The 15,104-nt window shown below is 51.8% G+C and overlaps 1 protein-coding gene and 1 pseudogene across 2 annotated transcripts; both read right to left on the reverse strand.

Moving 5' to 3' along the window:
• Positions 1 to 2,278: 2,278 nt before the first annotated feature.
• Positions 2,279 to 6,887, reverse strand: LOC144728880 (retinol dehydrogenase 14 pseudogene; annotated as a pseudogene). The gene has a single exon (XR_013587575.1). The product of XR_013587575.1 is annotated as a retinol dehydrogenase 14 pseudogene (transcript).
• Positions 6,888 to 8,385: 1,498 nt separating this feature from the next.
• Positions 8,386 to 14,992, reverse strand: PEX13 (peroxisomal biogenesis factor 13). Its single transcript, XM_078608586.1, has 7 exons — positions 14,556 to 14,992; positions 12,639 to 12,848; positions 10,243 to 10,542; positions 9,985 to 10,070; positions 9,665 to 9,811; positions 9,435 to 9,557; positions 8,386 to 9,090 (listed from the first exon to the last, which is right to left on the reverse strand). Exons 1-7 carry the CDS (start codon positions 14,627 to 14,629, stop codon positions 8,705 to 8,707), a joined length of 1,326 nt encoding a protein of 441 aa, XP_078464712.1. The 5' UTR covers positions 14,630 to 14,992; the 3' UTR covers positions 8,386 to 8,704.
• Between the last annotated feature and the right edge of the window lie 112 nt (positions 14,993 to 15,104).

A 15,104-nucleotide genomic window follows, 5' to 3' on the forward strand; every position in this document is an offset into this window, starting at 1 on the left:
CAACTTCACATTGTCTCGATGGGGGGGGGGGGGGGGGGGGGGCAAGTAGGGGTTAGTTTAACTTAGTGCTGGGGTGGGGACATTCGCTTTCCACCCACCGGACCTGACCTCTCCAACCCCGAAAAACGCTGCTTAGGCTCGGACCCTCGAGCCAACACCGTCAGCTTTTACGGTACTGCTGTTGGGGCTCTTGATGTTATTGATGTTTGTTGTTAATGCCGATGCTATTGTGGCGTTACAAGCAAAGCGAGTGGAGGGTTTGAATTACAATCTGCGGGGGCTCTACGGCCCGCTGCTCTGTGCAGTTCACCCGCCCCGCGATTCGCAGCGGGGGCGAGGGGGGTCGTGCAAATGGTGTCCCCCTTCCCTCATTACCGCCAGATCTCGGCAGTGCGGGTGATGTGATTACAGTATTTCTGTTTGAATATTTCATTGCGTTTAGAGATTACATGCTGGGCTAGTGGAGTTGGGCAGCATTGGCCAGGGGCGAAGACAGCACTCGGGACATGCCATGCTTCAGCACCAAGGACAGGGATTAGAATAAAGCACCAACGCCCACACTTTGGAACATTAGTCAATGGGCCAGAACATAAATTAGTTCCATCTAAAGTAAGCACATATTTCTTAATGCTCACGTTTATGTATGCCTAATGAGTGATGTTTTTGATAACTCAGGCATTTCAAATGATTATCTCATAATTGACTGTTAATGGTCATATAAAAGAAATTGGAACCACTATATCTGGCCTGTGCTAATGGACTATATAGATCTATTCAGATGTCTAGAAGCGGACTATAAATATAAAATGAATACAATCTTGCCATAAAAATGTATCCTCTCGAACCTATATTTGACGCGTTGTCAACATCAGGGCGGACAGTGGAGGATTAGAAAAATTGAATTCGCACGATACAATCCTCCAGTGTGTGTAGAGTGTTATTGACCTACTTGAAAATGCTGTCTAATTATAGTGCTTTAATAATGGATGCTACCATTAGACACCAAGTATGTATCACGCATGTATCATATTTGTAATGCGTGTGCGACGAGCCAGCCTCTAAGGGAGAAGGAATGGGGAGGAAGGAGGGAGCGTCCGCATGCTTTGTCACCTTGACATTTCCCCTGACCCCGTGACCCCGCTTCTCCCACTCTTCGCCGGATAAATAAATAAACACATCACGGGACGCGAATGCATCCGCAGTGCGGGAAGGGAGAAGCTGCTGCTGCTGTTGCTGCTGTTGCTGTTGCTGCTGTTGCTGCTGTCACCCGAGTCGCGCCCGTAGATTATAGGCGAAGCGGCAGCAACGGGAATCGGGGGATGATTGGTGGATGAATCAGTGCCTGGCTGGGTGGACCATTGGCCTAGGGAGGCAGGACAAACCAGGGGAGCTGGGGGTGAGGGACAGGTTGGGAGGGTAAACCCCACCCACTGCCCCCCCCCCCCAGCGGCACCAGGCGCTGATGCAGGTCAGAGCGGTTTGGGACTTCAGGGTTTGTGGTTCAAGCCTCGCCCTCCTCGCGCCACGTAGAGGAGGCACCGAACCTAGGGTTGCCCCCTTTAACACATCTCCATGATGAACATTTGCCCACCACAGCCTCGGTCTTAAGAAAAAATTTCAGCAGGGTTCTGCTGAGTTTCGCAGAGAGGTAACGGGGGGGGGTGATGTTTAAGTATTTGATGTTGGCTATGTATATATATTTTCACAATTGGCCTATTGTTTGGAATAACGTCACGGGATCTTTAACGTCCGCTACGAAGCAGATGATGAAGACTTTTACGGTTACTGCACCTGCAGTATCAACCAGGGTGACCCAAAATACGCTTCCACTTGGCAATGTCACCATGGAAGGGGATGGGCTCCCTGGCACTGTGCAAGTGTGGGGGCTCGTCTGTGCCCAGCCTGTGTCAAAAGCTGGGCCTCAAGTTTACTCACAACAGCACTCTGCTGCCTATACGAGTCCCTGTAATTGTGAGTCTTTGGAGGAGGTTACCCCCAGGGTCGTGATACCGACTGGTTGTGGAAAGTGAGACCGTCTGGTCGTGAATAAATGTCCCTCTCCCATAGTGACATTCTCTGGTTGTGAAAATTTGGCAGTGGCATCCTCTGAAAGTGACACTCGCTGGCTGTGAATATTTGGCAGTCTCCCTCTGACAGGGACCCTCTGGTGATGTCACTCTCCTGGCCATGTGCAACCGCCAACCTCCATGCTATGCTCGCACCACGCATGCTCTCTCTCCGCCGCGCCTACACAAATCCACACGCCGCTCACTCCTGCTCACAGAAAATCCATGGGGAGGCCTTTATTTGACCAAGTGAAAGGCCACAGAAACAACCGGTCAGTGCGGCGTGGGAGACGTGGGCACAGCAAACAATGTGCACTCGCGCGCGGGCGTGCACCTCCACACAAGTAAAGTCCGGGCTCCAGGTGGAGGACGGTACAAACTCCACCCCGGGTTTTCGGGTCGTTGACGACTGCATCGTGATGGCAGCACGTGATGATGACGATGATGAACAATTGCTTGGCTCGCACAAAGCCAGTGAAATCTTTGTTTATCTAAATTAAAGGGACACCTTCCCTGAAGCTTCCCATCTACATTATCGTGGTATATATGGAGAGTTTGCAATCTAAACTGAGCGTACCAATTAAGGGATAAAAACATCAACACATTAGTCAACAACACTGTGTCCCTAAAGAGAAAATACACAAAAAATATAAAATAGGCAATGTTTCGGCCATTGGCCCGTCTTCATATCACGTAGTTTTGTGTACTATGAAGAAGGGCCATTGACCAAAACGTCACATTTTTTTTCTTTTAAGGCCAAATAGTGTCGTTACCGAATTTGCTGGAGAGCTTTCTTCGTTGCTTGTGCACCACTGCCAACGCAGCAGGAGCAGCAACAAATGTTGACTAAGGCGATTTATGTGACTTGCCACATTTTCCTGGAAATCTCAATGGAATGCATCACCTCCCTGTAAAAATAGGCTTTTGTATTAATGAGTTCTCCGACTATAATGTTCTCAAGTGCATAGGCGTGTGCGTAACTGGGCGTGTGCTGTTATGTGCATCTGTGTGTGGTGTACGTACAGGAAGGGAGCTAGCAATGAACCACTGCCATCACATTACAGTTTCTAAGTGGGTCCCTAATAAGCAGAGGTGGGACAAAGTCATTGTTATGCAAGTCCAAGTCGAGTCGCAAGTCATCAAATTCATGACTCGAGTCTGACTCGAGTCCAAGTCACATGACTCGAGTCCACATCTCATAGGTGGGACAAAGTCATTGTTATGCAAGTCCAAGTCGAGTCGCAAGTCATCAAATTCATGACTCGAGTCTGACTCGAGTCCAAGTCACATGACTCGAGTCCACATCTCAGAGGTGGGACAAAGTCATTGTTATGCAAGTCCAAGTCGAGTCGCAAGTCATCAAATTCATGACTCGAGTCTGACTCGAGTCCAAGTCACATGACTCGAGTCCACATCTCATAGGTGGGACAAAGTCATTGTTATGCAAGTCCAAGTCGAGTCGCAAGTCATCAAATTCATGACTCGAGTCTGACTCGAGTCCAAGTCACATGACTCGAGTCCACATCTCATAGGTGGGACAAAGTCATTGTTATGCAAGTCCAAGTCGAGTCGCAAGTCATCAAATTCATGACTCGAGTCTGACTCGAGTCCAAGTCACATGACTCGAGTCCACATCTCATAGGTGGGACAAAGTCATTGTTATGCAAGTCCAAGTCGAGTCGCAAGTCATCAAATTCATGACTCGAGTCTGACTCGAGTCCAAGTCACATGACTCGAGTCCACATCTCATAGGTGGGACAAAGTCATTGTTATGCAAGTCCAAGTCGAGTCGCAAGTCATCAAATTCATGACTCGAGTCTGACTCGAGTCCAAGTCACATGACTCGAGTCCACATCTCATAGGTGGGACAAAGTCATTGTTATGCAAGTCCAAGTCGAGTCGCAAGTCATCAAATTCATGACTCGAGTCTGACTCGAGTCCAAGTCACATGACTCGAGTCCACATCTCATAGGTGGGACAAAGTCATTGTTATGCAAGTCCAAGTCGAGTCGCAAGTCATCAAATTCATGACTCGAGTCTGACTCGAGTCCAAGTCACATGACTCGAGTCCACATCTCATAGGTGGGACAAAGTCATTGTTATGCAAGTCCAAGTCGAGTCGCAAGTCATCAAATTCATGACTCGAGTCTGACTCGAGTCCAAGTCACATGACTCGAGTCCACACCTCTGCTAATAAGAATATCACCTCGTAACGCGCACGGTATTCACTTAATCTCGTACAGAGAGAACGACTCAGAAGAGAGCGAGAAACCACAGACAAGCAGGAATCCAACGTGACGAGCCGGTGCCAACAATTTCCCAAAGCTCTGCAGTCCTCTATATATCATTTAAGGTGATATCGGCCAATTAATGAGTGTTTACATGTCGGAAAAAACCGGAGCACCTGGAGAAAACGCACATGTGCCAGGGGGAAACCACCCTGACCAGAGGTCGCAAACGGGTTTTGATTCCCTACCCGTACCCTACCCGAAATGAGTGACAAACAGTTACTCACCAGTGACTCATGGCCTACCCGTACCCGGCCGCACCAGGGTCGCAAACGGGTAGCCGGGTAGGGTACGGGTATCGGGTACCCGGTTGCGACCTCTGACCCTGACCCAGGTGGAGTCCACATCTTTGCTGTACTGCCATCTCCTGGCGAGTCAGGAGTACGGGCTCCTCGTCGACCCCCACGGGAAGGGAGTTTTGTAACATTTATGCGGTGATCCACCAACCCTCAACCACCAGAGCACTGGATTACAGACGTGCGCCATCACTGCCCGGCTATGGGGGTCTACGGGTCTCGATTTCAGGCAATGGTCTCTGTAAGTGCATGGGTCTCAATGTGAGTCTGACAGTCTTGATGTGAGTCTATTATGGGTCTCTTATGAGTGCATGGGTCTCAATGTGAGTCTAAAGGTCTCTTATGAGTGCATGGGTCTCAATGTGAGTCTAAAGGTCTCTATGTGAGTATATGGGTCTCTACGAGTGCATGGGTCTCTATGTGAGTCTATGGGTCTCTACGAGTGCATGGGTCTCGATGTGAGTCTAAAGGTCTCGATGTGAGTCTATGGGTCTCTACGAGTGCATGGGTCTCTATGTGAGTCTATGGGTCTCTACGAGTGCATGGGTCTCGATGTGAGTCTAAAGGTCTCGATGTGAGTCTATGGGTCTCTACGAGTGCATTGGTCTCGATGTGAGTCTATGGTCTCAATGTGAGAAAGCGCCGATGATGAAGCCACTGCCATCGCGCTCTAAGTCACTCAATGAATACACTGACACACGTCACCCAAGGCTTGAATTTTTAGCCTCCTCAGCCTGCAGCCGAGAGCAGAAAATAGACATTAGGAGCAGCATCGGCCCGCGCATCACGGCCGCGGCCCATGCTCAGGGGGCCGTCTTAGCGTCGCCGCGTTGGGGGGGTCGCTCCTCGGGGTCCGAGTCGGGCTCGGACGGTGCTAGGGGGAGGCCATCGGGCCCCCCAGAGCGCAGGCCCACCAGTCGCTCGCTGACCTCCCACAATTTGGCGGCCACGGCGTCATCCGTGGCGACGGGCAGGAGCTCCTCCTGGCGGCAGTCGCCGAAGTAGGCGCCGCTGACGTCGGCCACGTCGGGCGAGGCGGCGAGGAAGACGGCGGTGCGGGCTCCCTGCTCGGGGGAGCGGAACGCGGCCCAGGCGAGGAGGTTGAAGAGCGGCCGTGCCAGGGCCGGCATGGAGACGTGGCGGCCCAGGTTGGTGCGCACGATGCCCGGGTGCAGCGCGTTGGCCGTGATGCCCCGGCCACGCAGGCGCCGTGCCAGCTCCCGTGCGAACATCACGTTGGCCAACTTGCTGCGTCCGTACGCGGCCGCGGGGTCGTAGGATCGCTCGCTGGCGAGGTCGTCGAAGTTGACGCGGCCCTGCTTGTAGAGGGCCGACGACACCACCACGACCCGGCTGGGCACCGAGCGGCCCAGCAGCGGCAGCAGCAACGCGGTGAGCAGGAAGTGGCCCAGGTGGTTGACCCCGAACTGCGTCTCGAAGCCGTCCTCGGTGAGCGCGTAGGGGCAGCGGAAGACCCCCGCGTTGTTTACCAACACGTCCAGCCGCTCCTCCTCACGCTCCATCCGCGCGCAGAAGCGGCGCACCGATGCCAGGGACGCGAGGTCCAGTTCGCGCACCACCAGCAGCTCGGCCTCCACGTGGCCCAGCTCCCGACGAAGTTCTCCCGCCGCCTCCTCGCCCAGCGCCACATCGCGCACGGCCAAGATGACGCGGGCCCCGAGGCGGGCGAGGGCCAATGTCGTGGCGCGGCCCAGGCCGCAGTTGGCACCGGTGACCACCACGGTCTTGCCGCGCATGCTGCCGGCCATGAGGGCCAGCAGCGAGGGCCGCCCGTGAAGGCGGCGACGCGCCGCGGCGAGGAGCACCACCAGCAGCAGGAGGCCGCAACCCGCGGTGCCGGCCAGCGCCTGGATGCCAGGGCCCATCTGCCGCGTCAAGTCGACGGGGACCCCGTCAGCTGTTCGGGCGTGGGCGTCCCCTGGTGGCCATGCAGGATTAGGGCCGTACGCGCTATTATTCTTAGTCGTCATGATCGTTTTTACCTTGGCAGGGAAATTGGTTTGATGTTGGTCAGAGAGTCGAGAGCCTACGGGGGTGATGCTGTGAACGGATGAGATTCTGCGAGCGAATGATGAACCACGCGCAGTGGAAGCCCTTCTCACCGCAGCTTGCCGTTTAAATGAATACCGCAGTAGAAATGGTGGATCGCTGCAATTGTTTACGCCACTGCTGGCAGACGGGCTCCCTCTAGAGGCCAATTGCCCGACTACTCTCCCACGTTTGACTGACGTCTTAGGAGAGGGAGTCGTGCTCAGAGGCCGCAACCGGGTACCCGATACCCTACCCGATACCCATACCCGGCTACCCGGCCGGGTACCCGTTTGCGACCCTGGTGCGGGTAGACCGTGAGTCACTGGTGAGTAACTGTTTGTTACTCATTTCCCAACGTCTTGTCTCTTCTCACAATTCAAGTTCCTAGAATCAACCCACCCGCGCCTGCAACATGGCTTCATCCCAGAGGTCGCATTCAGGTACCCGATACCCGTACCCGGCCGGGTACGGATAGGGTACCCGTTTGCGACCCTGGTGCGGCCGGGTACGGGTAAGGAATCAAAACCCGTTTGCGACCTCTGGTCGTGCTCCACACTTCACTGAACCACAGGCGGACCTGGGTGGACGCAGACGGAGGGGAGTCGGAAAGTTGTTTAGCTTCAACTGTGACTCGAATGTGCACACTAGGGGCGAGATGGTGGCGAGATGTTAACTACCTCGCTTGGTATACAGGAGGTCGTGGATTCGATCCTAACCCTGACGCCTGCTGTATATTTGGAGTTTGTATGTTCTACCCGTGGTCGCGTAGGTTTTTCTCCAGGTCCTCCGGTTTTTCCCTCCACATTTAGAAACATGCGTTTTATAGAGTACATGGCTGGTATAAATTTCCGCAAGCCACTTCGTTGAGATATAACGTGGCCAGGTTGCTTCTGAAAAAGAGCTATATAGTTGTGGGCCTTACCTGTTAAAATACAATTTTTAGTTTACATCTTAGTAGCTGCGCTGTATTCTAAAATGTAAAATTCAATGGTTTTTGTGGCCTCCCTTTGAAACGATTTGACTCTGTTACCCAGGTTTTTCTTAATTTTACCATACTCCAAAATAATTATTTTTACGAGCTTAAATTTAAAAAAACTTAAGGTAGGGGAATGTTATATGGTTTCTAGGTCAAAGGTCATATGCCTAACAGCTCATTATGGATGCAAGTATCTGGTTCCTATCAGTCAGAATGAGACCTCAACTCGTTGGTAGGCATGTGACTCGAGTGCTGTGACTGATACACTCATATGGATGAATGCCGTTTTTTGCAACAGTGTAGATAAGAACACTGGCATTGCAGAAACATGATCAATAACAGAATGGAGACGTTTTTCCAAGAGCAGATAGACAATGGCTATACAGAGATGTCAAGAGGAAAAAAAACACATCAGGAGTTTTATGGCCACAAGCACAGGTTCCTTAGCTTAGGCTTGGAGGTCTCTATCCCTATGGAGGGGTTCGTTGGCCCTGGGTTCTCAACTCCACACCCCCGTTGGGTGCGACTGGTCTATAGGGGGTCACAAGGACGGGAGTCAAAGTCTTCTACCATAAATTGCAATGATGGCTCCAGGCCATTTGTGCTGGGCACCATCCGATAACTCTTAAAATCTCAAACGCCAACCATAAACACCAAACCCTAAATCCAACCTTTAAAGTGCGCCGGAACCATTCGCCATGCGACCATTACTTTCACCATCTTTTATTTCAACTTTACAGATTCTTATGTGTTTATTATTTACAGTGTATTATATCACTACATTTCGTAAGCACTTTAAAGTGCATTTCCAAAACAATCAAGCTCACTAAATCAAGTTGCTCATCTCACCGATGAAATATGTAAATTTCCCAAAAATTGTATTACGTCCATCTCCGAGGTGAGATTGGAAGAATTACACACGAGGCTAAGGCAGCACACGCGAGAGGCACACACAGCCGCAGCCTCCTGGCTCAATCGAATCTCATGGCAGCAGCTCCTCGTCACCCGTGCACGACGACCAGGAGCTCATGCATCTTGGCACTCGGGCTCGACATCTGGAACAGCAACAATTGTTGCCTGCGTTTGATTGTCAAGTGCTGTTGCGCCGACGTCTGCCTGGACGGCATTGAACAGCTCTTCCATGTCCCCCAGCGTGTGCTGTTGTTGCTGGGGCGTGGTGGCGCTGGAGCCGGTGGCTTGCTGCGTGTCGGCTGGAGTGCTCGGTCCTGCTTGCGGCACTCCCAGAGTAGGGGGGCCCGCGCCCACAGCTGCTGCACCCAGCGGTGGGTTTCCCGCCGCTGTCCGCCGCCCGCGCCTCTTGCCCAGCACCTGCACGTAGTTGGCAGGCGCCAGGCCGGTGGCCACCCCATCGCGGCTCGCCAACAGCCAACCCCGCACCCTCGGCTGCTGCTCTGTAACCGCGCAAGCACCACCAGCTCGTGAGTCATGGATGTACATATTTAAAATGGTTGGCTACGTATGGTGCAAAATAAGTTATACAAAGTGGTTTGTCCCAATAAAAGTGGTGTGTGTCAAGGTGGCGTGGGAGATGGTTATATATGTGGGATGTGTTGGCCTGGGCTTTGATGTATGGGTCTTGGAGGTTGGTGGTATGGGGCATGGTAGTGTGGGCTGTGGTGGGGTGTTGTGGTGGTATGGGTCAATGTTTCCTGGCTCATGGTAGTGCGGTGCCATCGGTGGGAGCAAAGAGGGCAGTGGTACCACCCAGGGGAAGTGCATGCATGGCGTGACGCACCCTTGGGTGCCAGGATGAGTACATCTCCTGCACGGAAGGAGATCTCTTCATCGGACGTTGCGGTGAAGTCGTACCCCGCCCGGGCCACAATGTGGTCATCTTCACCACTCGCCCACTCACACCCTGATAATAAAATAAATGACAGACACTCACGACCACTCTCGTTCAGGCGCCCACCCCGTTCCTGTGATCTCTGCTCTCAGAATCTCTCATAAATCCCAGGCTCTCACCAGTTTCAGGTTCTTGTGCAGCAGCACTAAGAAGCTTCCAGATGAGGTAGGGCCCGCCGAGTACCACAGCAAAAAACAGTAGGATGGGCCAGGACTTGGGACCAGCTCGGCCAGCTCCGGAGACACTTGCACCCTCTATAGAGGCTCCTGGAGAACATGGAGGCACCCGCACACCAAGCTGAAATTCCCACCCCCACAACCACGGCTATGCTTACCAGTACAAAACAATCGGTGGGGAAAGGCAAGACTTTGATTTTAAAGGAGAGTAGCACGAATGTATCAGAATGGGCATGCAGGTGCTGCGGGTTTGCTGCTTGTACCAGCAGCACAGCTCTCCACCCAGGCAGCGTCAACTTCACTCTTGCTCCTAAGCCCCAATAGCGCCAGGAGACGCCCGTAAAGAAACCTGACGGTGACAAGCACACGTGTAGTTACCGAGCGGCACCCTGCCCACACCAAGCATGGGGGTCACCAAACACGTCTACTTGCATCACATTTCAGCATTTGATGGAAACGCATTGGTGCAAGACGGGTACTATTGGTATGTGCCCCTCCCGCCCTGGCGTCGCTGTGGTTACCGGATAGTGCGCACGAGGGCAAAGGCCGACAGGGCGTTTGTGAATTGCATCCGCAGGCGGCTGAAGTGGTCTGCGACGTCAAGCACGGCGCGGAAGCTGTTGTACACGGCCGAGAAGGTGGCGTCGAGCATCATGGAGACGGAGCTGAACGCGTGCACGATGCTCTCCACCGACTGGAACGCCGTGCGGCTGCTCTCCTCCGCCGTGCGTACAAAGCGGCTCGGCCCGCTCGTATTCTGCTCGCGGAATCGGCTGTAGCCGTAACCGCCATACTGGCTGCCACCAAAGCCAAGGCCGTACCTGCAGAGACATTTGCCATGAAAAAGCGAACAAAGACAAAGACCCCCCCTCCTATGTAGCGTACACAGGCTCCTGGAGCATGTGCTGGGAGCACCTACAGTGAGGGAAAAAAGTATTTGATCCCCTGCTGATTTTGTACGTTTACCCACTGACAAAGAAATGATCAGTCTTTAATTTTAATGGTAGGTTTATTTGAACAGTGAGAGAAAGAATAACAACAACAAAATCCAGAAAAACGCATGTCAAAAATGTTATAAATTGATTTGCATTTTAATGAGAGAAATAAGTATTTGACCCCTCTGCAAAACATGACTTAGTACTTGGTGGCAAAACCCTTGTTGGCAATGACAGAGGTCAGACGTTTCTTGTAGTTGGCCACCAGGTTTACACACATCTCAGGAGGGATTTTGCCCCACTGCTCTTTGCAGATCTTCTCCAAGTCATTAAGGTTTCGAGGCTGACGTTTGGCAACTCGAACCTCCACACATTTTCTATGGGATTAAGGTCTGGAGACTGGCTAGGCCACTCCAGGACCTTAATGTGCTTCTTCTTGAGCCACTCCTTTGTTGCCTTGGCCGTGTGTTTTGGGTCATTGTCATGCTGGAATACCCATCCACGACCCATTTTCAATGCCCTGGCTGAGGGAAGGAGGTTCTCACCCAAGATTTGATGGTACATGGCCCCGTCCATCGTCCCTTTGATGCGGTGAAGTTATCCTGCCCCTTAGCAGAAACACACCCCCAAAGCATAATGTTTCCACCTCCATGTTTGACGGTGGGGATGGTGTTCTTGGGGTCATAGGCAGCATTCCTCCTCCTCCAAACACGGCGAGTTGAGTTGATGCCAAAGAGCTCTATTTTGGTCTCATCTGACCACAACACTTTCACCCAGTTGTCCTCTGAATCATTCAGATGTTCACTGGCAAACTTCAGACGGTCATGTATAAGTGCTTTCTTGAGCAGGGGGACCTTGTGGGCTTTGCAGGATTTCAGTCCTTCACGGCGTAGTGTGTTACCAACTGTTTTCTTGGTGACTATGGTCCCAGCTGCCTTTAGATCATTGACAATATCCTCCCGTGTAGTTCTGGGCTGATTTCTCACCGTTCTCATGATCATTGCAACTCTACGAGGTGAGATCTTGCATGGAGCCCCAGGCCGAGGGAGATTTACAGTTCTTTTGTGTTTCTTCCATTTGCGAATAATCGCACCAACTGTTGTCACCTTCTCACCAAGCTGCTTGGCGATGGTCTTGTAGCCCATTCCAGCCTTGTGTAGGTGTATAATCTTGTCCCTGACATCCTTGGAGAGCTCTTTGGTCTTGGCCATGGTGGAGAGTTTGGAATCTGATTGATTGCTTCTGTGAACAGGTGTCTTTTATACAGGTAGCAAGCTGAGATTAGGAGCACTCCTTTAAGAGTGTGCTCCTAATCTCAGCTCTTATACAGGTAACAAGCTGAGATTAGGAGCACTCCTTTGAGAGTGTGCTCCTAATCTCAGCTCGTTACCTGTATAAAAGACACATGGGAGCCAAAAATCTTTCTGATTGAGAGGGGGTCAAATACTTATTTCCCTCATTAAAATGCAAATACATGTATAACATTTTTGACATGCGTTTTTCTGGATTTTGTTGTTGTTATTCTGTCTCTCACTGTTCAAATAAACCTACCATTAAAATTATAGACTGATCATTTCTTTGTCAGTGGGAAAACATACAAAATCAGCAGGGGATCAAATACTTTTCTCCCTCACTGTATAAAGGCAGGCATGGTGTGGCCAGCACGACGTCCAGCAGACTTTATCTCCCCAGTAATGTTTACGCATTGCATCAGTACTAACTGAAGGCTGAGCCGACCAGGACCAGTTCAAATATTTGCTATTGATGTTGCTATTTTAACAGGAGTAGAACTTGGGTTGCTAGCTTTGTAGCGCAGAGCACTAACCATTACCCTACCACTCCCGATATAAATACACGTACACATATAGACAACAGAAATACAGAGGCCCACAGGGAGACACAAACTCAACACGCAGTCTATCACCTCATGCACACACCACAATGTAAGATGCACTCGTGAACAACATTCCTGCGCACGGTACCCCATGCCGTTGTTGTAGTAAGGACTGGAGACCCCGTAGAGGCTGCCGGCGTGCGGGGAGGTGTACGAGGAAAATCCCGGACGGTAGGCAGACCCCATAGAAGTGAAAGCTGACGAGCTCTGGGTGGGGCGAGGTGGCAGGGGTGGTGGAGCCGCCCTGCCTGGGCCACCCTGTCCAGCCCACGCCTCTCCGCCCGGGGCCTCTGGGGCTCTGACCACAAATGAGTCGCATAGAATGCCATGGTGCGGCCAGGGCAGGTGCCCTCATGGGCTCGTTGTACCAAAAACATTCTTCTCATCCATACCGTGTTAAACAAATTGAAGAACGCAACATTTTTATCTCCCTTTTTTCTTGCACTGCTCCACTTTGAAACGCACTCCCGTTTCGTTTCCTCAAATTCCGATAAAGCTTGTAAAACTCAAGAAACGTATTGTCTTTTAAACTAATGTCAGTGCTGTTATTTTCTGGCCGCTTTGCATACTGAGTATATGATTTTACAAAAGCACACAAAAACAGGGCGCTGTGACAGTGATAACTACTGTTAACTCTATTCTAGACTTGAAGTTTTCGTGACGGCAAGGATCCATACTCTTGGTTCTTTCAGTAAAGTCACGTAGGTAGAGAAAATAAAAGAAAACAAAACACGACGTTTCGGGCGCAACACAAGCGTCCGTCATCAGGCGGGGACAACGACAGCGGTAACAATCGCTGACGTATGCCAAAGAGATGACTGTGACAATCCCTGATGACGGACGCTTGTGTTGCGCCCGAAACGTCGTGTTTTGTTTTATTTTCTCTACCTACGTGAATTTACTGAAATAACCAAGAGTATACTCTTAACTCTACCACGCGAGAGAGACTCAACCTACCCTCCTTATTACTAAACAACCTGACCCCCCCCCCTATGCAATCCTAACCCTCATCACACGAGTCAATCATCTCTCGATATCAACCCTGCCCTAAAGACATTGTTAATCAAACAACATTTGCATGAACTTTCTCCCAATATCTAACCATAGAGCACCTCGCGGCACGGGTCCTGCACGGCTTGTCACGGCCACCACAGGCTGAAGTCGCCAAATCGTCATCGCTGGTTGCCTTCTGGCTCCTTACCGCAGCTGTTTGAAAGGTCAACACCACTGCGACCTCGAAGCTCCCGCACGAGCTCAAAGTGGCCGGTTGCATTTACGCTTTGAGTGAATTTCTCAAATACTCGTAGGTTTTTTCGGTAAAGTCACGTAGGTAAAAATAAATATTCATACTCTTAGGTTTTTTCGGTAAAGTCATGTAGGTAAAAATAGGTATTACATTTGAGAAATTCTAGATTTGAAGCTTTCGTGACTGCAAGGATTCATATTTTTATTTATTTCTACCTACGTGACTTTACCGAAAAAACCTAAGAGTATGAATCCTTGCAGTCACGAAAGCTTCAAATCTAGAATTTCTCAAATGTAAAACCACGTGGGGCTTTTCACTTGCGTTGTCCATGTAATGCAATGCAAGTTAAGGGATACAATCATAAGTCACTTTGTTGAGCGATCATTTGTGGCCAGGTCGCTTCTGAAAAAAAAGTGAATGCCTCGGTGGGCTTTAAAAATAATGGTTTAGATTTGTGTATTTTGAGTGATTTGTTTACCTTTCCTACACTTTGCACTCACACCGTGTGTTTGCATTATTTGTTGTAACGTTCCGACCAACGCTAGTACTGCACACGTGCAAAAAATTGCTTTATAGCTCATCGAATTCCTCCAGTATAAATACTCCGATTGTGGACCCATCTCGAGCGTTTCCCATTCAACTCTCCACCCCTCCTTCCTGCGACTTTCACATCCACCGCCTCGCGGCGCCAGGTGGGAGAGGACCCCGCGGGGAGGAGGGGGACGCGGATGCGGGGTGGGAGACGCGAGGCCGCGGTACCGGAACGCGGGGTTGACGCCGCTGTTCGGGACCGCTCTCCTCTCCCAAGGTTTCGGCGGAGGCTGCGAGGCCATGGCGCCTGCTGTCCCGCGGAGCTCCGGCCTCGACCGTCACGGCTTATTGGGCTGGGGTGGGGTGGGGGGCCGCGGGTTTCACGTGGCCACGGAGTTCATGGTCGGGGCGGTTGAGTGTGGAGTCGAGGTACCCCCGCGTCCCCTGTGGCCCCCGTGTCTCCTGTGTAGTCGAGGTCCCCGTGTCCCCTGTCTAGTCTCCCCGTGTCCCCTGTCTCGTCTCCCCGTATCCCCCGTCTAGTCGAGGTTCCCCGGTCCCCTGTGGCGGGGGGAGGGTCTCGGGGTTCGCGCTCCTCCTCAGCGTCTCCCACCAAACACGCGCCCCGCCATGTTGCGGGCGACGTGACACCACATCCGGGTTGTTGTGTCGCATGACGTCATTTCCGGGGGTCGTGGGGGGGCGCGCAGTAGGGGGCGGGGCCCTGGACCGAGAGGGGCGGGGTTATGGTGTAGGGGGCGTGGTCACGGTGGAAGGGGC

This window comes from Lampetra planeri, chromosome 30 (genome assembly GCF_965212315.1).
Source record: "Lampetra planeri chromosome 30, kcLamPlan1.2.h2, whole genome shotgun sequence".
NCBI classification, from domain to species: Eukaryota; Metazoa; Chordata; class Hyperoartia; order Petromyzontiformes; family Petromyzontidae; genus Lampetra; species Lampetra planeri.

What these genes read in the sequence shown, in the direction of transcription:
- PEX13 (XM_078608586.1), bottom strand. Translation starts at nt 14,629, where the DNA reads ATGGCCTCGCAGCCTCCGCCGAAACCTTGGGAGAGGAGAGCGGTCCCG. An exon ending in GGCGTCAACCCCGCGTTCCG is followed by an intron (nt 12,849 to 14,555) that starts GTACCGCGGCCT and finishes ATTTGTGGTCAG; the next exon opens with AGCCCCAGAGGCCCCGGGCG. An exon ending in ACTCATCCTGGCACCCAAGG is followed by an intron (nt 9,091 to 9,434) that starts GTGCGTCACGCC and finishes GCGCGGTTACAG; the next exon opens with AGCAGCAGCCGAGGGTGCGG.